At 60.6% G+C, this 24,107-nt stretch overlaps 1 protein-coding gene across 2 annotated transcripts in view; it reads left to right on the top strand.

The window, feature by feature from the left end:
* The first annotated feature begins 1,052 nt into the window (after window positions 1-1,052).
* Window positions 1,053-24,107, top strand: part of TMEM132E (transmembrane protein 132E) — a 51,149-nt gene continuing 28,094 nt past the window's right edge. The window contains exon 1 of one of the 2 annotated variants that reach the window (XM_055132491.1): window positions 1,053-2,268. In XM_055132491.1, the coding sequence (XP_054988466.1) occupies window positions 2,202-2,268 (67 nt within the window). In that variant the 5' untranslated portion in view covers window positions 1,053-2,201. The remainder of the gene's footprint in view (window positions 2,269-24,107) is intronic. The other variant, XM_055132490.1, reaches the window with a different exon arrangement.

Genomic DNA, 24,107 nt, shown 5'->3' on the forward strand with positions numbered 1-24,107 from the left:
TCCGTGGCTTCTCAGTCTCTGTCCCCGAGAGCCCCGGGCAGGCTCGGTGGGTAGAGGTAGGGTGCCCCCTACCCGCGCCTCTGACGAGCGGCTGTAAAACAGCTCTGGCCCCTGGCAGGGAGCGTGCATCCTTTGAGAAGGAACCTCGGTGGCTGCGGTGGCGTCTAGCCGGGAAGAAACGCCGCCGCCGCCGCTGCATTCGCGGGCCCCCACTCCCCCCTCTGCCCCTCAGCCGTGCCCCAGCGCTGGCCTGCACCGAGCAGGGAGCAGCAAGCCTGAGCCAGGGCCGAGCGAGCGGACTGGCGAGGTCGGCCCTTGCCCGAGTCTCATTAAGCAGTGGCGCGCGCCCCCAGGCTGGAAATGCGGAATGGACACGTGGACAGGCGAGGAGGAGCGGGAAGGGGTGCGGGGGGTGGGGTGGGGGGGGTTGTTCTCCGTGGCGCGCGAGTCGTGGGCTGCGCGCTCCGGGCCACGTGACCACAGGGAGGGAGGGGACCGGAGCGAGTGCGCCAGGCTCGGCGCCCGCTACTGCCGGGGTGGGCGCTGCATCCCGGACGGGGGAGGAGGGCGGGCGAGCGTTAGTGTGTGTGTGTGCGTGTGTGTGCGTGCGTGTGTGTGTGTGTGTGTATGTGTGTGTGTCTCTCTCGAGTCATTTACGGCGGAGCAGCCGGCGAGAGCGCCGAGGAGGCGGCGGCGGCGGCGGCGGCTGCTTCGTGCGACTGTGCGCCCCCCCCTACCCAACCTCCTCTTCCTTTTTTGCTTCTTAATTCCTCGCTCCTCCACCCCCATCACCACCCCGCAACGTCCATGGAGAGCCGGCCCCCCAGCCGGCATCTCCTCACCGCTCGGATCCGTAGACACCAGCTGCCTCCTCGCTGGCCGTGGGCTGCGCGGGTGCCGGGTGCCCCGGCCCCTGGCGCGGCGCCCGGGTCTCGCCGCCTGCAACCCTCGCTGCCGCGGCGCTCCGCTTGCCACAACTGACTGGGGGACGGCGGGGGGGGGGGCGGTGCAAAGCGCCTATGCCCGGCTGCACGGAGACCGCCGGCCAGCGGGCGTCCAGGGGCAGGGCTGGGGCGGCGGGGATCAGGGGACGTCGGAGACTCTGAATCCCGGGAAAAAGTTCAAGGTTTGTACAGATCCATCGTCCCGGGGGAAGAAGGCGAAGAGCGAGGCGGAGCTGCGCACCCCTCTCTGCCCAGACCTCGAGACCCGGGAGAAGACGCGGGTGGCCCGGAGCTGCCTGGGGCCGGCCGAATCCCTTTGCATCCTGCTACGTTATGGCCCGGAGGCCGGATCCGCCGGCCGAGGCCAAAGAAGGCTCGGGTCCGGCGCGTTAGCAGGCTTTGCGCACCCCTCTTGGACCCTTCGCTCCTCCGATCCCCGTCCGCGTGGGTCAGCCCACCCTGTCCCTGGCTGCGGACCCGCCGCCCGGCCCGGTGGTGCGGAGCCGGCCTGGGAGAAGCCGACCCTGGTGTAGATTGGGGCGTGCGCGCTGGAGCCGGAGAGGGAGCTGTCCGAGGGGACTAGCCGCTGGCCGCCCTCCTCGGGCTTCGCGTCCCGGTGTCGCCCCGGGTGGCGGCGATCCGCGACGCCGGGCTCCGCACCGCACGGAAACTTTTCCTTCTCCAGATGGATTAAAGTTGCCCGGATCTGCTGCTCTTTCTTTGCCTACATTCATTGGCGCCTAACCTGGGGTTCTGATGCTGGAAGTGCTGCAGGGCGCTCGCGAGAAGCAAGCCGCGCGCTGCGTGCGCGGTCCCCGGCCAAAGCGAAGGGATCGGAACCGGCCTTGGACACCCGCGCGCTTCGGGCGAGTTCGGATTCGGGCTGCGCCGAGCAGATCCCGCATTTGCTGTCCAGGCAGCCTCCGAGGGAGCCTGCTGGCCCCCCGGGCCTGGGACCCCCGCGCGTGCCGCTCCCCCCTCGCCACGCAGATCCTGCAGGGGGCACCAGCCCAGGGAGGTGGAAGCTCCTCCCGCCCGCAGCTGCGCCCCCAGCCGCTTGGAGGGTGTAGCCGGAGGCGCCCGGGACGCCCCCACCCCTCAAAGTGTCCCCGAATTGCACTCCTGGCCCCCCACCCCCCGAGAGCATCCACGGAGACAGCCGGGCGCCACGGCCACCTTGAGTTGGATGTGACCCAGCCCAGCCGGGGCCAAGTCGTCGGCGACTAGTTGCCCCTCCCGGGAGCTCGCGCCTCGGCCATGGCCCCGGGGACGCCGGGCCGCGGCGGCGCCGCCCTGCTCTGCCTCTCGGCGCTGCTCGCCCACGGTAAGTGTCGCGGCTCGGACCCTGGAGCGAAGCTGCGGCGGGCGCGGCTGGAGGGGGCGCGGAGGAGACGAAGAAAGGCGCCCCCACCCCACCCCGGACACCCACCCCTGCCCGACTGGCCGCCGCCTCCGCTCGCAGCTAGGCATTCCGGGCTGCGGCTCCAGTCCCCTCCAGCCTCCAAGCCCTTCCCCGGGAGCCGGCGCTGCGAGCCGCGCCCCGGGGAAAGGGCGTGGGGTGGGCGGGTGGGGTCCCTCCAGGTCTCTCGCCGCCGAGGCTCCAAACCCGAGACTCTGGGGGCGTGTCCGCCCACGGAAATCTGGGGGGATCGGCGGGATCCGCTTCATCCGCCGGGCTTGGGGGGCTCGGGGGTCTCTGTGGGGCTCCGCGGGGATCGCAGGGTCCCCCACCCCACCCCCGCCCCAGCGCGCAGGCCGGTGCGCTGCCGCGCCGCTGTCCGCCGCTCCGCTTCCTGCGGCGGTCCCGGGGAAGGGAAGTGGAGTGGCGGGGGCGAGGGGGGCGGCGGCGGCTCGCCGGCCGCTGTCCTGTGAGCTGCATCTAAATGGCCGGCTTAGCCGCGCAGGGAGGGAGGGCGGGGGTCCGGGCCTCGCGCTGGCCGGGGCGGCGGGCGGCGCGCGGAGGGAGCGGGCTGGGCGCTCTCTCTCGCTTTCTGCAATCTGTTGCGTCTGCTCCCCAGGCTCGCCCGGGGCTCCGCGGTAAGGGGGGTGGGAGAGGGTGGGGCCGGCGTCGGCGCGCTCCGGCAGTGGGACAGCGGGGACACGGGTGGGGGCACGGGAGGGGGTGTCTCGGAACGGCCCTCCCCACCACCACCACCCGGAGTGGGAACTCGGATCCGACGACGGGAGGAGGCTGCAGAGGGCCTTCTGCAAGCTGGAGGCGCTCCAGGAGGCCAGAGGGGCAGAGCGAGGGCTCTAGGGGAGGAGGAGAGAGCCTGGAGAAGCCAGCAGAGCTGGGACACAATTCCCCAAGCGCCCTGGGGGGCGGGGGAGCGGGGGAGGTGGGAGGTGGCGGGAGCATTCATCACCCTACAGGGAGAGTGAGTCTCAGACTACCAGGAGGGAGCCGTGGGCTGCCCACGTTGACCAGAACCTTCTGTGTGTCCAAGATGTGTCATGCTCAGCTTTTGCCCACATTTGCCCAGTCCCTAGGAACATGCCCAAGCCCGCCTGTAGCCCATCCCGGGTCTCTTAGCCAGCGAGCTCCCTTTCTGCAGCTGGGGAAGGCGGCTGTGGAGGTAGAGAACAGGGGTGACCTGGGCCCTTCTGGGGAGTCCGGTCCTGAGCCCAGGGCTGGGGCTGCTGTGGGTTCCTCTGGCCGGGTAGACTGGGATGTGCGCGGTTCTGCATTCCCTTCATCCAGCCGCCACCCTCAGTTCTTTATCAGAAGAATGGGCAGGGCAGGGCACGGGGGATGGCACCACATGTGCAGCTGGGACCTGGGTATACAAGAAGGGACATGTGCAGGTGTTGGGGAGCCTCAGGGCTGCCCTGGGGCTGGGCTCTGGAGAGCAGGGACTTGGACCCAGAGCAGGCGTGGTCTTCCTGCATCTCATCCTTTCCCAAGCCCACCGCCCACCTCTGACAGCACAGGCCTTGCTGCCAGGGTCCCACAGCCCCTCCCTGCCTTGCCCCCAGCCCCCACACCAGAACCCTGTTTGCCTCCTAAGGCCCTGCCTGGCGGAGGTGTGTGTGGGGGGGTGGGGGGAGGTGGCTTGAGGTGCCCTGGGCGGAGAGGGGTAGTGGCAGAGTTGGGCTCATCTTCTCCACCCATAACAGTGCTCATTCGAACTGTTGGCAGAGCCCAGATCAGGTGGGGTAGGGGTCTAAGCTGGAAGCTTCCCCTCCAGATAAACTTTCAGATTCCCTATGAGTCTGAAGCCACTTTACCATCCCATGCCTCAGTCTCTCCTTCCTGGTGGTGGTGGGGGGCGGGGGATAAGGCCTGAATCAGAGATCTCCACCCACACCCCCTTCTCCACTGGGCCTTCCCACACACCCATCCCTCCCTCTGGCAGGATAGGTCACATGGATTTAGTGTCCCTCCAAGCCAGCTCTTGGTTGGTTATTTGCAGGTGCTTTAAAGGTGCTTGGGGCAGGGGGTGGCGCGCTGCAGGTTTGTGCCTGGCAGGTGCCTACCTGGTTCTGCCCACACAGCCAGTCTGAGCGCCAAGGAGCCTGGGCTTCTCTCCGACTGGCGCTGGGCAGGATGACCTTGGACGGGCTCCCTCGGGTTCCCCGTCTCCCACAAGCCCCGTGGCCTCTGGCCCATCCCTCCCTGTCTCCATGCCTGCCAGGACTGTGGGGCAGAGCCAAGGGTGAGCAGTGCCCAGACACCGCTCAGCGCTCAGTGGGGCTGCGTGGCCAGGGTCAGTCTCCGCCCTCCTCCTGCAAGGCCTCCCCACCCCCCCTTGGGCAGCCTCCAAGGCCCTTCTCTTGCTGCTGATGTTTGGGGAGCCTTCCTGCTCCCCTGGGCTTCAGAGGGCAGGGGGCAGTTAAGTCTGCTGGGGGAGCTGTTTCCGTCCCCCCCGAGGCTCGGAAACCTTCACCACCGACACACTGCATTTCAGACTCATGCGTCTGTCGCTGCCCAGCCCGTGGCTCCGGCCGTCCTTTCTCCTCTCTGAGTCCGGCTCTTCATTTGCATCCATGGATCTGCCTGCCCTCCGTCCTCCGTCCTCCGAGAGCCGGGGGAGGTGTTGCTCTTCTCACCTCCGCTGCTCTGCTTTTGCAGCTCCTCCATCTGGAGCTCCTTGGCTCGAGAAACCCTTCCCTAGCCTTCCAGGCCCGGCACCAACACCCCCTCCTCCAGGGAGTTTACCTAGATTACGCCCTGGCTTCTCACCAGCCGCCCGCCCCCACACCCCAGCACTAGTCACCAATCTTTTTCTTTTTCCAGTGCGACCATGACCTTTCATGCTGCCTTGCCAGTACTCCTCACAGGCCACAGCGGGTGTGTGTTGGTGGGGGCAGTATGTGAAGGATGGAAGTTCTGTTTACACGTGCAGCCTTCCTGCTCGCCTGCGTACTTTTGTTTAGGGAAGGGCTCATGACTTGGTCACTTTGGCTCCCCCCTTCTGGCTTTGGCCCTGAGTAGGTATACTCAGAAGACACGAATGGAGTCGGGAGGCTCTATGGGACGAAGAGGAGTGCCCGGGTCTGTTACAACAGAGCTCTGGGTGCTGGGGTAAAAAAGCAGAGGTGCAGGGGGAAGGGGGTACAGGGGGAGGAGGGCCAGGGCAGAGTCGTGCTCACCCTCTGGGGGGCGCCTCTGGGGTGTGTGCCCCTGGGGGAGCATGTTTGACAGGAGATGAGCGGGTCGCAGGCCTGATCTCAGAGGCAAGAGCCTGCCCCCACCATGGCCCCAGCCTCCAGTTTCTCCTCCAGGTCATGTCCATGTGCCCCCCGCACCCGCACCCCTGCCCTCCCCCAGCCCACTTGCATTCTTGCATTTGCAAGCTCCCCTTCACACACCCGGTGTCCTCCTGGCCGCAGGGAGGCCTGCATCACAGTGCAACCTTGTTAATGCTTGAGACCAGTAGGTGGGGATGTGTTACAAACTTGGTGGTAGAGAAGGGGCTTCGCTGGAATCCATTCCGAGGGTGGCACGAACTCGGCAGCAGAGTTAAGGCCACTTTGGAACACCCGGGCAAGAGCTAGTGGTATCTGCTAAGCTTTTGCTGGCGGAGTGGGTGGGGGGAGAGGTGCTGTCTGGGGACAGATGAACCCTTCAAAGCTGACCCAGAGTTAGGGCTCATGATGCCGTGAGCATCAAGACCCCAAGGGAGCCAGGCATAACAACCCCAGAGTGTGCCTCTCCGCGGGGGCCAGGGGCAGGCTTTTGCCCGCCTGTGTGAAACGATCCCTGTCTGCAGTGCACAGAAGGGAAAGGTCCCAGAGGCCTCGTGCTGGGCCCAGATGTGGATGAGGATGTGGTACTCCCAGAGAGAGAGAGAAAGGCGCTGTCCACTGGCTTCCTGCCGTGTCTTCTGGAATCAGCCCAGCATCCTGGAGAAATGGCCTTCTCTCAGCCCCTGGGTAGAAATCACACTCCCTCCCCTACACACACACACACACACACACACACACACACACACACACACACACACACACAGACACACACACACACACACATGCCCCTTGGTGATGCTCTCACCCTCTCTGGCTTCTTCCAGAGACAGGCTCTGGCCTGCAGCTAGCCTCTGGCCCAGGCTGTGAAGATAAGCAACCCCCCGGCCTGCCAGGAACGCCCTCCACGCACCTGGGAGGAGCCCGGTGTGCAGCTCCCTGCCCTCCGCTGAGCGTGCAGTGCAGCTAGGGAGATGGGAAAGGGCCGAGATGCTGACCCTCACCAAGGTTGGGAACTGCCGTGCCCGTGAGACAGGGGTTTAGACCCTGACTTGGCCACCGGCTTGCTGGCAAAGCCAGCTCCGGTCCCACTGCTGCCCTGGTACCACCCGTGTTGAAGGAGCAGGGCGAGAGCCCAGCAAGGCCCCGGCCCCCTCCTCCTCCTCCCCACCCTCCCATCTCCTGCCTGCCCCCTTCCCAGCCCTCCGAGCACAGACACCCCCAGCAGATGCTCCCACGCGGGCACCCTCCCTCCTCCCCATTCTCTCCCTGGGCTCTTCCGGACTTTTTTCCTTGCCAGAGCTCAGCCCAGAATTTTAATGTTTTCACGAACCACTGGTAGGGAGGTTGTTGGTGTGTTTTGTTTGTTTGTTTATTTGTTTGTTTGTTTTGAGGGGAAATGATTCCTACTTTCCTGGTGCCTTTTAATGTCAAGAGGGCCGGGGGCTCCTTACCATCAGCAGTTCAGCCATCTGTGCCCAATCCCTGCAGTCCCCCAGGACGGAACACTGTAGCAAGCACCAGCCTTCTGTACCATCTCCAGGGGACAAAAGCACCTCAGGCTGGGTGGGCGTAAGAAGGCCCCAGGACAGATGAGGTCAGGGCCATAACAGAGGGAATAAACCCATTCTGGGGGCCGCAGGCCGAGTCCAGGAGGGTCACGGTTTCCTTCGTTCTTGTTTGCCCCTTTCAGCTCTGCCTCCCCTCCTCCCCAACCTCCTTCTGCCCCCCCAAGCCCTGCTGTCTGGCAGACAACCCAGCAGGATGAAGTGGAAAATGGAAGCAATTACCTGGATTATTCAGTGCTTGTTGCATGAATGAATGAATGCAAGAATGAATAATTCTGTGCAAAAAAAAAAAAACTGAAGGAAGGGGGGTAGCTGAAAGAAAAAAATCTCTTTCTGCCCAAATTATCCTCCGTAATGAGCAGCCTTTGGAAAGTTCTGCTTTTTATCAAATTGGGCTCCCTCCTGCTGCTGCATTCTGGCCCCCACCATTTTTTTTTGGCCTGGGGTCTTGGGTGACTGGTTAGGCTCCGCTTGAAGAGCCTTTCTCATCCGGTAGGCAAGTGTGGACTGCCTGGTGGAGGTTCCCTCCAATGCTTGTGCCCATTTCCTGGGCTTCTGTCTCAGGAGCCTCTGCAGTGGGAAGTGATGTGTCTGGGTCCCTTAGACAAGCAACGGGTGCCTCCAACGGGTCTCAGTGCTCAGAGATGTCTCCGTCCCAGAGGGCGGGTGTGAACATCAGACAGCAAGGGCAGCCGGGAAGGGTAGACTCTCACAGGACCACTCTGAAAGGAACCCCAGCAGGAGCAGTTCTTTTGATTCAGCTCGGAATTAGGGTGGGCTTCTAGGAGGAGGTGTGCCAACACTCCTCCGGGCCTGAGAGAAAACAGGGAGCCAGGAGGATACCCTTAGCCACAGGGCACTCCCCAGGACCTACTGTAGCCCTTCATCAGAATCAGCTACTCGTGTGGCAAGGAGCACTGTCTTTGGAGAGGCCCTAGTCTGATGGAGGAGGCTCAGCCCCAGTTCCCATACGTGGCCTTTGTATACCTTCCCTGAGGATAGGAGGGAGAGGCAAGGGGACCACCTGTGCCCGGAGGCTGCAGGACCCCACCCTGCGGGCCAGTTTCCCCACCCCCAGAGCCTGACTCCGGGCCAGAAGTGAGTGTATTTTTGGCAGCTCTGTGCAGATGCTGCCACAGACTCGCTGTAGCGGGCGGCCGGCTCTCGGGCGCCTGTGGCCCAGGTGCTCACGCACAGCCACGCAGTCGTGACGCACCTTCCAGCCCTCCTTCGGGGCTGAGGGCGTGAAGTCGGTTGATGCACCCCGTGGCTGGGCAGAAGCAGCATTGCCATGGTGGTCAGCCAGCTCTTACAGGATCACCGATGTTTCCTCTCAGTGCTGGGGAGGGAGCCCGCGGACACTCGCAGGCAGTGCTCAAGGTCGCAAAACACAGGCCTCAGCATTCAGTACTTGACCTGGCTGTGCTGGGAATCAAACTTGGGCCCGCAGGACCTCACGCATGGTGGGCACGTACCGCTACGAAGGTACCGCTACTCATGGAACCTTCCCAGACGCCACCACGTTCCTAACCAGAGAGCTCTTTCTCGGCCATGTGGGGAATGAGCACAGACACAGACAGACACGGGGACCCAAACAGGAGCCAGCACAGACAGACAGACACAGAGAGATACACGGACCTGAACAGGAGTCAGCACAGACACAGACAGACACAGACAGACACAGACATAGGGACCCAGATATCAGAACCAGCACAGACACAGACAGATAGACAGACACACAGACCCAAATGTGAGCCAACACAGACACAGACAGACATAGGGACCCAGATACCAGAGCCAGAACAGAGATAGACAGACAGACACATGGACCCACACGGGAGCCAGTGCAGACACAGACAGACAGACATGCAGACCCTCATGGGAGCCAGTGCAGACACAGACAGACAGACACACGGACCCCCACGGGAGCCAGTGCAGACACAGACAGACAGACATGCAGACCCTCATGGGAGCCAGTGCAGACACAGATAGACAGACACACGGACCCCCACGGGAGCCAGCGCAGACACAGACAGACAGACAGACACATGAACCCCTACGGGAGCCAGTGCAGACACAGACAGACAGACACACGGACCACTATGAGAGCCAGCACAGACACAGACAGACAGACAGACACATGGACCCCTACGGGAGCCAGCGCAGACACAGACAGACAGGCAGACAGACAGACAGACACATGGACCCCTACGGGAGCCAGTGCAGACACAGACAGACAGACAGACACACGGACCACTATGAGAGCCAGCACAGACACAGACAGACAGACACATGGACCCCTATGGGAGCCAGTGCAGACACAGACAGACAGACAGACACATGGACCACTATGAGAGCCAGCACAGACACAGACAGACAGACAGACACATGGACCCCTATGGGAGCCAGTGCAGACACAGACAGTCAGACACACGGACCCCTATGGGAGCCAGCGCAGACACAGATAGACGGCAGGGCCAGGTCACCCATCTGCTCACACTGGTCTCTCTGGTCTCCTCGTGAGCCCTCCCGCCCTTGCTGTTGGGGCTTCTTCTGGCCCCCTGAGCGAACAGTGCTCCACGCACTCTCTGTCTATGCAGTTCCCTCTGCCAGAACACTCTTCCACCCCAAAGCCCACCTACCAGGCCAGAGTGTATCCATGTTTCCTGCTGGAAGCCTGCCTTGATTGTCCCATGAACACGGCCCGGTACCCGCAAGCAGCAGACTTTGGATGTGTGCTCTTGGATTCTGTCCTGCCTGGCCTCCTGCTGGCCATACGTTGCAGTGGACCTGTAGGGTGGGACCTCTCTCTCCACATCTGCAATCCAGGGGGCACTTATCTGCCAATGGAGGCCACAGAGTTCTCTTGTGTGCATGGGCGTGGATGCTCGGACACTCCCCCAACACTCAATGCATTTCTTTAGTGCTGGCTAACGCCCAAGGGCGTCCACCGAGGGGACCAGACACCCATCTAGGCGCTTGGTTTTTGTGAAAACACTGACACACCAAAAATCCCTGCATGCATGGAACCTGGATTCAAGCAGGGGTGTGGGGTGAGGGAGAGATCAAATAGCAAACCATACAGATGAGGCACGTGTGGGCTCTGTACGAAGGCAACAGGGGCTAAGGGAGAGAGCAGAAGAGGGACAGCCGAGGGAATTAGGAAGTCTGAACTGTGTGTTGGAAGAATGCGGATGAGCTATCATTTCCCAAGGGACGGGCTGAAGAGCCGCCAGCCCTAGGGCAGGCATGAACTTGACCCTTCACGGAACTGAGGCCGCAGTGGGGTGGGAAGGGGGGTGTGGAGGTGGGGAGGGAGGCCCTGGTTAGCACGGGAGCAGAGAAGTAGAGGGACCCGAGCAGAGGTGCAGCGACAGGCCTGCAGAGACCCAGAGCCAGCAGGCACGGAGGTTGGCCTCAGGCCGAGCCCTCTGGCCGCACTCTCAGGCCCCGCACCCTCACAGTTCTGGCTATGGCTCCTTCCTGGGACCTGCAGTCATTCTGCTGGGGACAGGGTGCATGAACCCTGATAGCGGCCACCCAGGCTGGGGCAGAGCTATTTTCCAGACCTGCCCAGCAAGGGGCCTTCACGCCTGTCTCTAGGGCGGGGTTCAGCACCAGGGTGTCAGCCCCTCGTCATCGTCACCCCCCTGAGGGAGGTCAGATGCCAGGGCCTATCTCCCCAGGGGGCCTTTGGGATGCTCAGCCCTCTTTCATTTCTCAGCTTCTGTTCATCTCTTATTTTGTTTTCATTTGGATGTCACTCCCAGAAGTGCTCAGAGCATCGTCCTGCCTGTGTTCAGGGGGTCACTCCTGGTAGACTCAGAAAACCCTAGATGGGGGTTGAACCCATCCTACCTGTGGTTGCTCCAGGCCTGGATTTGTTGTTGTTGTTGTTGTTGTTAATCCAATCATTCATCTGCATTCTCTGTTTCTTTGTTTTGTCTCGGGGCCATACCCAGTGGTGCTTAGGGGTAACTCCTGGCTCTGCACTCAGGGATCACTCCTGGCTGGCTTGAGGGACCATATGGGATACTAGGGATCTAGCCTGGGTCGGCTGAGTGCAAAGCAAGCAATCTACCTGCTGTGCTCTCTCTCAGGCCCCCTGGCACCCTCAGTCTTGGGGCCAAGAAGCACGAGACACTCATTCTGGTGGTCTGACCGGGAGTGTGACCGCCCTGGGCAGCTGCAGGCTCTCACTTTTAGGCATTACAGAGCCCGTATCCCTGATCACTCTTCCCTCAGGGGGTCACACGGGGCTGTCACCTCTCTGCCCTCCTGTTTGAGAGCTCTGAAGGCTGGGACAGAGGCCCTCTTTCCTTACCAGCTGCCTCTGCTCCCCCCGGGCCACAGAAGCCAGCAGCCACCAACGTGACCTGGCCCAGGGCCACCCACACTTGCCCCTGCCCCACCCATCCTGGGGAGAAACAGGCTGTGGCACCTCCGTCCAATCAGAAGGAACTCTCAGATGGAAATAGGAAAAATTGCCATTTTCTCAGCTGCCAACACAGCAGAGAAATGATCTCAATTTTCTGGGGCTGTTCTCTGCAGGAGAAAAAACTGCCGGTCGACAGCCCAGCACAAGAAAAGTCTGAAATGCGGTGAATGGAGGCAGCTGTCGGGGGGAGACAGTGGGGATGAGAAGCAAGGGGGATGGCGGAGAGTGGACATCTGGGCTCCCCATGGGGTCCCTGTGGTCCTCCGGCATGAGACTATCTCTCCATCCCGGCCCTGACTGATCCAGACCAGTCTAAGCAGCAACGAAACTATCTGGTCAGCTTAACAGACACTTCCATTAGCTGAGCACGTAGTACATACATGCCGGGTCCTGGGTGAGGGACCTGAGCCTTGGTGACAGGGGGTTGCGTGCTATTCTCTTTTGGCATCATCCTGAGATGCCTCCTCTGCCACCCTCAACTTGTCCCTTCAGACTCAAGCCAAACCGCCTGGTCCATCCACTCCTGTGTGGCTTGGGGCGAGGACTCAGCCAGTCTGTGTCTCTCCACCCTCATCTGTAAAGGGTTCAAAAGTGCCCGATGCACGGGGCAGTGGTGCTGGGTATGTGAGTCATTTGTTCCATGAAGGAAATTCTGAGACTAGTGCCTGGCACACAGCAACTCTGCCTAGCTGATAGTCGTCAACACGACTACAGTCACAGACATGTCGGAGGGACTCCGCCGAGCAGTGTGTGGGAGCCATCGCCTAACCGCTCCAGGGCAATCGATCAGGGAAGGCTTCATGGAGGAGGTGCCACTTAGACTTCTGCCTCAGCCAGTCTGTGTCAACCTGTGTCCGCTACTGCTGCGGAGGACGGAGACGCAGAGCCGAGATGGGTGCGGGGTCTGAAGCTCCTTGTGCTTCAGGGAGGGGAGCCAGGGCTTCCTGAGCTAAATGTGAGGGGCTGGGGCAAAATGCAGGGTGCCTGGTAGTCCCATGCCAGGACGGTCTCCCAACTCCTCTCAGGACTGTGCTCCTCTGCTCTGCGGAGCACTGTAGAGCTCTGAGAGGCACAGAGTGAGGCAGCGGCCTCTGGGAAGCAGGGTCTCAGCAGGGCCGGCGTGGGGGCAATTTATCAGCTGGGGCATCAGGCTGGGAAATGGCCCCCGGAGGTCCTCAGACACGGTCCCACGTGGCAAGGAGCCCACTCGGAGGAGGGCAGAGCCTGTGAGTGTGGGTGCTGGCTTCGCTTCTTGCACTTGGTTTCCCCCTCTGAGACTGGGGCACCTGGGACCCCAGCACCTGCAGTGTCGGGAGAGACCAGAGGCACCTGTGTGAGCAGCCTGGCCACAGAGAGCACGGGCCGTGACCCCAGATTCTGGTGAACAATACACATACCACACAGGAAGACATGCACATACCACACACACATACACACACATACACACCACACACACCACCACACACACATGCACATAAACCACACACATACACACATACATACACACAGAGACACATACACCACACACACACGCACACACACACATGCCTGTCCATCTCCCGCAGTCTCAGCAAACTACATCCTCACACCATCTCTCTCCTCTCCCTCCCATGGGGCCCTCGAGGACAGACGAGATCCCCCATGTGGACAGGCCTGCTCTGGGGCCCAGTAAACCTTGTCAGTCGATTTGTTTCTTCTCCAGGCCTCTGCCAGGAAGCCCTGCGAAGACAGTGCCAAAGGCTTCCCGGAGAGCTGTTTTCTGGTTGTTGGATTTTTCTGTTTTGTTCTGTTTGGGGTCTTATTTATTTATTTCTGACCCTCTGTGCCTCCTAGCAACATGATGCTTATTTTCAAAAACTGCAGTGACCAGCCTCTCTCCTTCCCGGGAAAGCAGCCACAAGCCTCTCTCTCTCTCTCTCTCTCTCTCTCTCTCTCTCTCTCTCACACACACACACACACACACACACACACACACACACACACACTGCACACCTCGTGCCCACCCATCCACTGGCATCAAAGAGGCGTTTCTGGGCCGCCATAGTGCCCAGGTCATTTTCACTAGTTATGTCTCCTTCACTGCAGCCCCCAAAGGCTGTCAGGACACCGGCAAGCTGTCAAGTCTGGGGTGAGTGTATCTGAAAGCCCGCTGGAAGCAGCCAAAGGAGGGGAGCAGGGAACTGGTCCCACAGCTGCCCCCTGCCCCATATCTGCCCACTCCTCTTATTCCTCATCTGCAGACGCTGGGAAGCCAAGCTAAGCCTTCGAGCAGGGAAGCAGGGCGGGGCTACTACGGGGTGCATGTGGCCAGCACAGTCAGAACTCAGCGTCAGACCCCGAGACCACCGATAACCCATTAGAGCTGTTCCGAGTCCCCTCCGACAGCCCCAGCCATCCGAGGGCCCCTCACTTGCCTGGAACCACCACCATCAACCTGTACATCCTCCCTGCCCACCCTCCACCTCTGACGACCCTTTCCTCCCCTGAGGCCCCCTCTCTGCCTCTGACTTCGGGGGTCTGGGCTGCACTGACGCCGTCCGATAGGAAACAGCATGCGAGGCTCCGACGCTGTGGAATGTTTCCCGCTGCCACTGAGAAAACATAAAAAAAAATAAAAATAGAAAGAAACAGGTGAAATGAGCTTGAATAGTATATGTTTAGCCAATAGCCAGCACAGAGTTTCACTTCAACGTGTAATCGGGGTAAGAATGACTAATGAGATCCTGTCTCCTTCGCGGCTACACCCCAGGGGTGCCCAGGCAGCGTCTCATGGAGCTGTGCTGCCTCGTGCCACCTTGCCCCTGCAGTGGCCACTGGCCACCGCTGTGAGTGGCAGAGAGGCCGTGGGCCCCAAGGCTTCCGCCCTGAGGTGCTCCCACTCTGAGTCCTTCCCCTGAGGTATTTCTGACCCCCGGGCACTATTCTGGGGACTCCTTAATGGGGCGACTCCCGTGTCTGTGTGTCTGCGTGGGGGTCCCCCGGCCCAGTCCCCTCCTTGCTCAGCTCCCCCAGAGTCCACACGTGGTCAGTGCTGGCCAGCAGCCGCCCTTCCTGGGGTGAGGCAGACCCGCCTGTTTCCTGGCCCTGCCTCCCTGTCCACTGAGTCATGTATGTATCATCTGGTCTTGGAGCATCGGCCTTGCTGGCCTCGGCCTGGCCTTGCCCCCAGATAAATCTGATTCATCCACTGTTCCCCAGGACTCCACGCAAATGCAACTTTCTAGAGTGCTCCTGTCTGTCCACCTCCACCCAAAACAGCCCTCTCCCCTCATGCCCTGCTTCTCCCCCACACCCGTCACGTCACATCCTGGGGCATCTGCATGTTCAAAGACAGACGCCCCACTTTGCTGCAAGGAGACCTCACTTTCATTCATGGCTGTGCTCCCAACCTCCAGTGTCTGGTGCAGAGATGCTCAGTACCGATGGGAGGGGGGGGTCAATGAACAAGTGAATGAATGAATGAATGAATGAATGAATGAATGAATGAATCAATGAAAAGGATGCTCCTTCTCTTCTCTCACTCTTACCAAGGAGCACTGGGGTCAGAACTCTGGAGCAGAAGACTGATTCCTTCACATGCTTATGCATGTTAACCGGCATTAAGGCATCCATCTGCCCTCTCCCAGCTTGATGGTTGTGTGAAAACAGTTTAACTGTTCCAAGGCTCAGTTTGCACATCTGTAAAATGGGTCAGTGAGGTTATTGTGCCCTTACAGTTATTCTGGGGTGATGGTCATGGGAAAGCAAGTTCCACGCCATGGAGCATGCATGAGGGCTCCACAGAAGGCAGTTCAGGCTGCAGGCCAGTGTGTGTGTGTTTAAACGCCCGTTCCACGCAGACAAGGGGCACGTGGCAGTGAAGGCAGTTACCTACTAGCTGCAGTGGAATCGGTACCAAGGGGCAGAGGTGCCTGGCCTGGGCTTTGGAGGACAGTTGAGGCTCGCTGTCCTTTCACAGCAAATGATGCCCAAGTGTGTGTGAGCTGGGCAGTCCAGGGGGACTCTGCCAGGAGGGAACATTCCTGGGGTCTTGTCCCCGCCTGGCTGTTGCAGTGTCCTGGGAGGTCCCGTCCTTAGGGAACATCGGCTCTGCCACGAACTTGGGCAGCTATTGCTGCTCCCCGGGCCTCTGTCTTCTCATCTGTGGAGTGGGCTAATAGCAAGTAGCACCACCTCGGAGTTCAAGGGGACTCAGTGAGCAGGTGCATGTGAGGCTGCAGCACCGTCGACAGACAGGAGTGACCCACCACGGGGCCCGGAGCAAGAGCAGGCTTAGCCTGTGCGGGCTGTAGAACACATACATAGGAACTCTCCCCAGAGCCTGAGAGAGACTTGGAGACTTGGCGTCAAAGAAACCTGGGTCAGAAGCACGGCAGAGTGTGGCCTTGCAGGTTCCTGCTGCATTGCCAGGCCTGAGCAGCACCTCAGCCTCCCGGACCCTCTGGTCCAGTTGGCCAAGACTCACTGTGAGGGGCTCCTGCGCATCCTGAGGACAGGAGAGAGGGGAGGGAGGGAGGAAGGAAGGAAGGAAGGAAGGAAGGAAGGAAGGAAGGAAGGAAGGAAGGAAGAAGGAAGGAAGGAAGGAAGGAAGAGAAGGAGGGAGGGAGGGAGGGAGGGAGGGAGGGAGGGAGGGAGGGAGGGAGGGAGGGAGGGAGGGAGGGAGGGAGAGAGGGGTAAAGGAAGGAGGGGTAAGGGAGGGAGGAAGGGAAAGAGAAGGAAGATTGAAGGAATGAAGAAAAGAGGCAAGGCAGAAGGGAGGAAGGAGGGAAGGAAGATGGAAGGAAGGAAGGAAGGAAGGAAGGAAGGAAGGAAGGAAGGAAGGAAGGAAGGAAGGAAGGAAGGAAGGAAGGAAGGAAGGAAGGAAGGGAGGGAGGGAGGGAGGGAGGGAGGGAGGGAGGGAGGAGGAGGAGGGAGGGAGGGAGGGAGGAGGAGGAGGGAGGGAGGGAGGGAGGGAGGGGAGGGGAGGGGAGGGGAGGGGAGGGGAGGGAGGGGAGAGAAGGGAGGAGGCGGGAGGCACAGTGGCAGGCTCCACCCCATCTCGGTCACAGCTTTCCTGCTCCTTGTATCTCCGCCTCTGCCCACACTGGCTCCCCACACGCCCCCTCCTCGGTTCCGGGTTGATGCCTCCCCTCTGTCTGCCCGCAGCCCTTCTCCCCCTCGTGGACCCCTGGAATCCAGAGTCTCCCTCTCTACAGCCCTGCAGAGCTGTTCTGCATAAGCCCATCCCCGGGCCCTGCCTGGAAAGTCTCCATCTTTCCTCTTCTCCCTAAACGGCCCCTAAATGATTTCTGTAAATTGCTCTAAGTAGCTCAAAAGGAAAAAAAAAAGGAAAGAAAAAGAAATAATAATAATTCAGCGACAGGCTGCCTGACCGGAATGCCGATGGCTCTGCCCGGCCGCAGCTCTCAGCGCCTTCCTTCCGCTGGGCGCTCAGACGGATGGCCCCCTCCAGCCCGGGCAGGGAGAGTGTCAGCCCCGAGAGCCAATCTGGTCTCCTCCCGCAGGAAGGAGGCGGCCCCACTGGGAGTGCCTCCCCCTCCGACAGACAGAGAGCTCCTCTCCCCTGACCCCCGCAGACCCGGCCCCTCCCAGGGGACGTGGTGCCTCCCTCACCAGTCTGAGGCTCCTGCAGAGAAGGTTGTATGTCCCTCGTCAGACTGGGTTTCCCCTGGCGGGACCCTGCGGCCCACACAGACAAGCTCTGTAGGCAGAGCTTGGGGGGGGGGGGGCAGAAGCCCCTCAGGCTCCAAGGCGCCTTGTCCTGCCACTCATTCCCTCCTGGGGCCCCACCTTCTTCCCTCCAGATTAGAGACCTGGGCCCTCCACTGGGGCGCTTTCAGCCGCACTCACCCATTCATTCATTCACTCACACCCTCACACCCATGCATTCATTCACACCCAGCCCCGGTGCATTCGTTCACACTCACCCACTCATTCATCTGCAACCATGCATGCATTCGTGACACCCATTCATATTCACACTAACCCACTCCACTCGTGAATTCATTCACACTCACCCACTCATTCATTCATTCACACCCACCCGCTCACCATTCATGTGCTCATCCTCTCATTCATTTGCAAAAACCACTCAGGCGTTCATTGACGCCACCCCACTCATCCATTCACAACTCCCCCACTTGTGGATTCATTCTCATGGTCTCACACATTCACCTGCACTCCCCCACTCATGCATTCATTCACTCTCACCCCGTGCAGTTCGTGCATTTGTTCTCATTCACACTCACTCTTCATTTACTCCGTGTGGCTTTCCTGAGGGCCCTCTTTGTGACTCACACAGTCTGACAGGAAAGTGTCCCCCACACCAGCTCCCCTGGAGGCCCTGTGATCAGAGGCCCTGGACAGGAGCTTGGTTCTCCCTGGGCTGGGCGTTGGGGGAGGCTGCAGCTGGCACCCTCCGTGAGCAGGGGTTGACTGCTGTTCTGAACATCTGAGAGGGCCTGCCCAGGCCAGTGGGGCAGAGAGCGGAGCTGGGACACCCCCAACTCTCAGGGATTCCTTCCTATCACTCTGGCCTGACGCCCTCCTCCATCTCTGATCTCCACCCAGCCTCTCTCCCTGCCCCGGGAACCCCACCTGCCCTCTGAGGACCAGGAGAGAGCCCCAATCCTTGAAATGCATGAGTCGCCCCTAAAATGATGGCTAGTCCCTCCCACTCTGGGTCTCGGTTTCTGCCTCTGAGGTGTACTTTGACACAAAGCAACAATTTCTTTTTTGGCGAGGGAAATTCATGAGGTCTATGGTGGGATCTGTCTCTGAGCTCCCGTCTGCCCCATCTTAGAGTATGTCACCCCTGGACAGCCCTGGAGACACGTCCGCCTGCCCCTCCCCAACACACACATACCAGGAGCCCAGCTAGCACATGCACGGTGTAGTGTACAGTACACAGTGTACCTGGGGTCTGGGTACAGCTGCGTCACTCCTTTCCCTCTCTGCCCCCCATTTCCTGGAACCCCACCCAGCTTTCCTGTGCAGGTGAGGCCCATGAGAAGGCTTGGGTCCGCCTGGGCCCTCAGCACCCACTTTGGAAGAGCAGAGCCTCCCTATAGAAAGACAGGCCCAAAGAAGCCCGGAAGGAGGGCACAGGTGAGGCCACCCTGGCCAGCCCTGCCCACTCCCCCCAGAAGGAAGGACTGTCCCAGATGACATGAAGCCTGTGTGTCACCCCCTGCCCGCACCTCCCCGTGCAGGGAGAAAGGAAGACAAGTGCACACCGCACCCTTGCGTCCTCTCCCGTGGAAGCGAGTAGCTATTACAAATGAGGATTCCCATCACGGTGGGAGCCTTGGGACCCGGGGTCCTAGCTGGGCATGTGGGGACCCCAGGGCTGGCAGAGGTGCAGAAGTCCCCCCTAGAAATCCTGTTTCTAGCCTCAAGTGTCCCATCAGCCAGGCATGAGTCCATCACTTGCACTGCAGTCCAGGCAGATGGACATCGGGGTCACAGACATAGATGAGGCTCGGCTCCCCACACCTCAGGCACAGCTCCGATGCTGGACAGCGGTCAGCTTCTTGGGCTGGTCCACAGTGGGGCTCTTCAGAAGCCTCCGGAGATGCAGGTTCTCCGCCCTGAAAGAGGGCGCACGGAGAATCAGAGCGGGGATGATGAATTACGCACATTAAAGAGCGTTCCAGAAACCCACATATCACACACCCTCCATGGGGTGTCCCTCACCCTCCCACCCCCCACTGTCTGAGCCCGTGCAGGGGTCCTCACCTCAGGGTGTGTTTGTGGGGTGGGGATCCTGCCTCAGGGCTTTGGGGTCTTGGGGGCCCACCAGGTGAGTGCCTGGAGCTGCTGCTTCATCAGCAGTGCCGGGGGCAGGGGGGAGTGTGTGCGGGGGGGGGGGGCAGGTGACAGGGAGCCTGTGTGAGAAATGCAGCCTGTCAGGCGGGGGCCCTCTCTGCCCCTCGTTTCTTTGAAAGTGCTGCTGCCTTGGGCGTCTGGGAATCATAAATGCGTAAGTGTGGGGTGTAGTCGGGTCTCCCTGCAGTTCTAACGGGAAACCCTGGTGGGCCCGTGATCACAGCAGGATTTCAGAAGCATCAGGGGGTGTCGGGGTCTATGAATCACATCAGGCACTGCTAGGCCTTCTGAATCAGGAGCTCTGGGTGTCTGGGTGTCTGCAGGGCTTCACAGCAGGGAGGCCTTGAGGGGAGCAGGGGAGCCCCTGGGCCCAGGGTCGGGGTCCTCTGAAGGAGGAAGAGGGCGGGAAAGGTGTGGAATTGTCTTCTCCTTAAACAGGAGGGCCAGAGAGATAGTAAGTGGGGAAGGTGCTCGTCTTGCAGGCACCCCGTCCAGGTTCAATCCCTGGCATTCCGTATGGTCCCCTGAGCCCTCCAGGAGGGATTCCTGAGCACAGAGCCAGGAGTAAGCCCTGAGCACAGCCACGTGAGGCCCTTAAAACAGAATTAAATGACTGGATAGTATAGCAGGTAGGACATTTGCTCTACTGCATGCAGCCAACCCCATTTTAATCCCCAACACTTCATAAGGCTCCTCAAGCAAGGCTAAGTGTGATCCCTGGAGGCAGAGCCAGGAATAGCTCCTAAACATTGCTCTAAAGTGATTGGCTGGAAGGAATATCTCTTTTCATTTTCCATCTCCTCCTTTCTCGCCACATCCTCTATTCTGGACCCGGACGCCCAAGCAGCTCTCTGAGAGCCAGGGCTCAGTGTCGTGATCTGCAAAGCAGGTGCCCATCCGCTCCTCACCAAGGATGACATGGGGGTGTCTGTGTGCAGCTCTGTCCCTCTGCATGGCCGGGAAGCATTTCCAGCCAGCTCCGAGGGCCTCCAGGTGTGTGTGTGGGCGGGAGAGCAGGGAGACATCTGCGCTCCCTGAGCCTCGCGCTGGCAGCGAGGGTCCCTGTCACCACCCAGGTGGGCCCAGTGCCCAGCAGAGTGTTGGTGGACATGGAAGGGACTGGGCAGAGGAAGGAGGGCCTGCATGGCAGTGAGGGGAGCCAGGAAGTACCATGTGCCCAGGTGCCCATGTGCTGTGTGGCTCTGTGCCCGTGTGGCTCAGGTGTCCCTGTGTGCCCATTATCCCTGCCCCCATCTCCCCATGTGCTGTGCATCCCTGTGCCCATGTATTCCCATGTGTTCCTGTGCCCCTATACCTGTGTATGTCCATGTATCCCTGTGTCCATGTGCCCAAGTCTTCATGTGTCCCTTTGTCCGTGTGTCCCTGTGTGTGTCCATGTGCTCCTATCTCCCTGCTCCCATGTGTCCCACCATCTGTGTGTCCCTGTGCCCCTGTGTCTGTGTCGAGGGCAGACAGATGCAGAACAGGAGGGCCCAGAGCTGCCATGTGGGGTCCAGGAGGGGGCAGGTCCCGTCCCCAGGGAGGGCCCTTCTGGAGACCTCAGATGCTCGGCAGGGAAGTCAGAAGCATCTGGAGTGGGGTGTAAAAGGAGGACCCAAGGCCCAGCCCACAGTGGATACCCCCAGAGTTTTCCGGGGAGGCCTGGTCCCAGCAGCCCAGCCAGCAGGAAGACACTCTCAGAGTCCAGCTTCAGCAGGGACAGCCCACAAGTACCCCAGGCCGCGTCCCCGGAGATCAAGGAGGGCACCGGCTCACTTCCTCATGCTGAACGTTTTTCAAGAGACCCGGGTTTGACAATCGCCAATAAGGAATGTGCGGGAGAGTGGGGAGATGCAAAGGGAGGCCTTGGCCAGGGTCTGGGAAAGGCAGGAGGGTGGACGGGCTAGCGCTTGGCCCTGGAAACCACAGCCTCTGACCTCAGCGTGAGGGGCCAGGTGCTCCCGGGACTGCACCCCCAACCAGGAACAGGCCCCACCAGGCTCCTCTCTGCTGGCACCTCTGACCTCCACCATCCATGGGAGCAGGGACCCTGATGGCCTGGCCAGGTCTGTCCTGCCCACAGAGGGTGACAGTGATCAAAGATGCCAGCAGCTGGCCTCCATCTCCTCCCTGCTGCTAATTTGGGTCAATTAAGCCCATTTGTCTCTGTCAAGTTGCACGTTCTTCTCTGAAATGGTCCCCCTGCCCCGGGGAGCCTCGGAGGAAGGAAGGAGGGAGAGGGCCGCGCCCTGACCCCCAGGTTACCTTGCTCTCACCCCCGTCCCAAGGCCCCTGGCTCAGGAGCATGCCAGATCCCTATGTCCAGGCTGTGCCCTGCCCAAGGTCCAACCAAGCTTCCAGGCCCACAGCTGCCCTGAAGGCGAGTAGGACAGGGTGAACCCCAACACCAGAAGCAGAGGTCCTGCAGGGAGGGGTCAGCTCCGGGTTAGCGGAGGGAAGGAGGATGTGTCACTCTCTCCTCAAGGTCGGACCTGACCAGGACCCATGCTGGGTTCCATGGAACACAGTGTGGAGACCCCCCAGCCCCTGCAGAGACGCCAGGCCCAGGAGAGGGGCTGCCTTGAAGCTGCGCCTGGTCTAGAGCAAGGCTGCTGAACATCCCCTCCTGGCGACCCCTTCCGCACCCCAGAAAGTGCTGTGAGGAGCACCTCGGATTCCTTTGAATTCACTTGGGCTTCTGTGCCTTCAGAAACCTTGTCTGCTGTCAAATTCTTCCTGACCTCCCTGCCCTCAGTTGGGTATGCAGCACCCCACCTCACCCCGATTTAAAAGCAAGGATCTGGAGCGGGCCCCATGGGGCTAGCCTGGGGCCAAGCCTGGAGGCCCAGACAGATAGGATTCATAGCATTTTTAAGGAACAGAGATCCTGAGCCCAGTCCCCCGTCACTCAGTTCATCTACCCTGGGTTGTGTGGGGGTGCCTCATTCAGGGCCTCCCGCCTGCCTTAACCTCCAGCCCAGCTCTCCTATTCTGCTTGTTTGCTTGTTTGGGTCCAGCTGGACTCAGCAGTGTGCAAAGCAGATACCTTAACCCCTGTCTTCTCTCGCTAGTCTTTTAAGCCAGTGTGCCATGCTCTGCCAGGTACTAAAAGGTGGATGTGCAGTGCTCCCTCCATGTAGGCACCCAGTCGTCAGATGCAGTGATGGTGAGAGTAACAGCTGGAGTAATAGTTGGGGAATCAGTGGCAGGGAGTAATGGTAGGCAGTAATGGTAATGAATAATGGTGGTGAGTAATGGCAAGGAGTAATAGTGAGTAGCAATGGTTGGGAGTAATGATGGTGAGTAATGGCAGGGAGTAATAGTGGATAGCAGTGATTGGGAATAATGGTGGGGAGTAATGATAGGGAGTAATAGTGGGGATCAATGGTGGTGAGTAATAGTGGCAAGCAATGGTGGGAGTAATGGTGGGGAGTAATGGTGAGGAGTATTAGTAGAAGAACTGGCCCGGGGCCCTGGCCCCTTGGGTGTGGCCTGTGGGAGGGACCCACTGGCCAGCACTCCCCCTGGGTTTCCAGGCCTCCTGACCCTCCCCCTCAGCTCTTTGCAAGTCTTGAATGCCCACCACCACCAGCCATCGCCCCAGTGTCCCCCTTGGTGTCATCCCATCCAACTCAGCGTAGGGGCCAGCTCTTGCCTCTCCTCTTAGGGCCCACAGCCTCCTCACTGCGGTCTCAGCCCTCAGCTCAGGGACTGCCCACCCTCCCCCCTGAGCTGCCAATCCTTGCGTCTCCCACACCTGCCCCAGCACCTGCTCCAGAGTGCCCTTCCTGGGGCCACCCCCTCTCAGGCATGGCCTGTGGCCTGCACACACTTGCATGACCTCTCAGCGACCCAAGGGGGGGATGTGGCTCTCTCTGCTCTGCTGCAGACCGGGAAGAGGCCCCAAAAGTCCCCACAGCAAGGCTGGTGTGGGGCCAGCGGGAGCATGAACCCACACACCTGCTCTCGGCCTCCGCTTCGTCACGGCACCCTTGGACCCCTCCCCGCATCCTATGGGCTCTGCTTCCCACCCCCAGGCTCTCCCCTGCAGGCCACAGCCAGCGAGCTCTTCCTAAAGTGAGAGCTGGTCTCGCCCCACGCCCTCGCCTTCTGTAGCTCCCTGCACCCCCACTGCCAGGGTGAGGAGGGAGCCCCAGCTCCAGACTCTGGCGGGCTGGTCTGTCCCGGCTGTTCTCTGGGCAATACTTCCCTGTCCTCTCCTCTCACTCATCACCCTGACTGCCCTCTCTCCCCCTGGCAAATACCCCCTGACTCTCCAGCTGTGGGGTCTGCAGAGCCTCCTCGGGGGCTGGAAGAGGGGAGGGAGGTTAGTGGTCAGCATCTCTGCTCTGGGAGGTCTCAGCATCCCAGTTGCCCACCTGGGAGACCAATTGTGACCTCTCACGGAAAGCTCTGGAAAGACAGAGTGCCTTCCGAGAAAGATAAAGCGCTCAGCCTAATGAGAATGCTTTATTATTAATAGCGTTTGCCCATGGTTATTGCTGAGCACTTCTGCGCCCGGCCGTGGGAAGCGCCTCGCGCACCGCCCCTCCCGCCGCCTCGTGAACTCGCCGCGTCAGCTCATTTCAAGGAACCCTGGCAGAGGCCCAGCGAGGTTGCCCGGCCGACACTCGGTCACACAGC

Source organism: Sorex araneus, chromosome 3 (genome assembly GCF_027595985.1).
Source record: "Sorex araneus isolate mSorAra2 chromosome 3, mSorAra2.pri, whole genome shotgun sequence".
Taxonomy (NCBI): domain Eukaryota; kingdom Metazoa; phylum Chordata; class Mammalia; order Eulipotyphla; family Soricidae; genus Sorex; species Sorex araneus.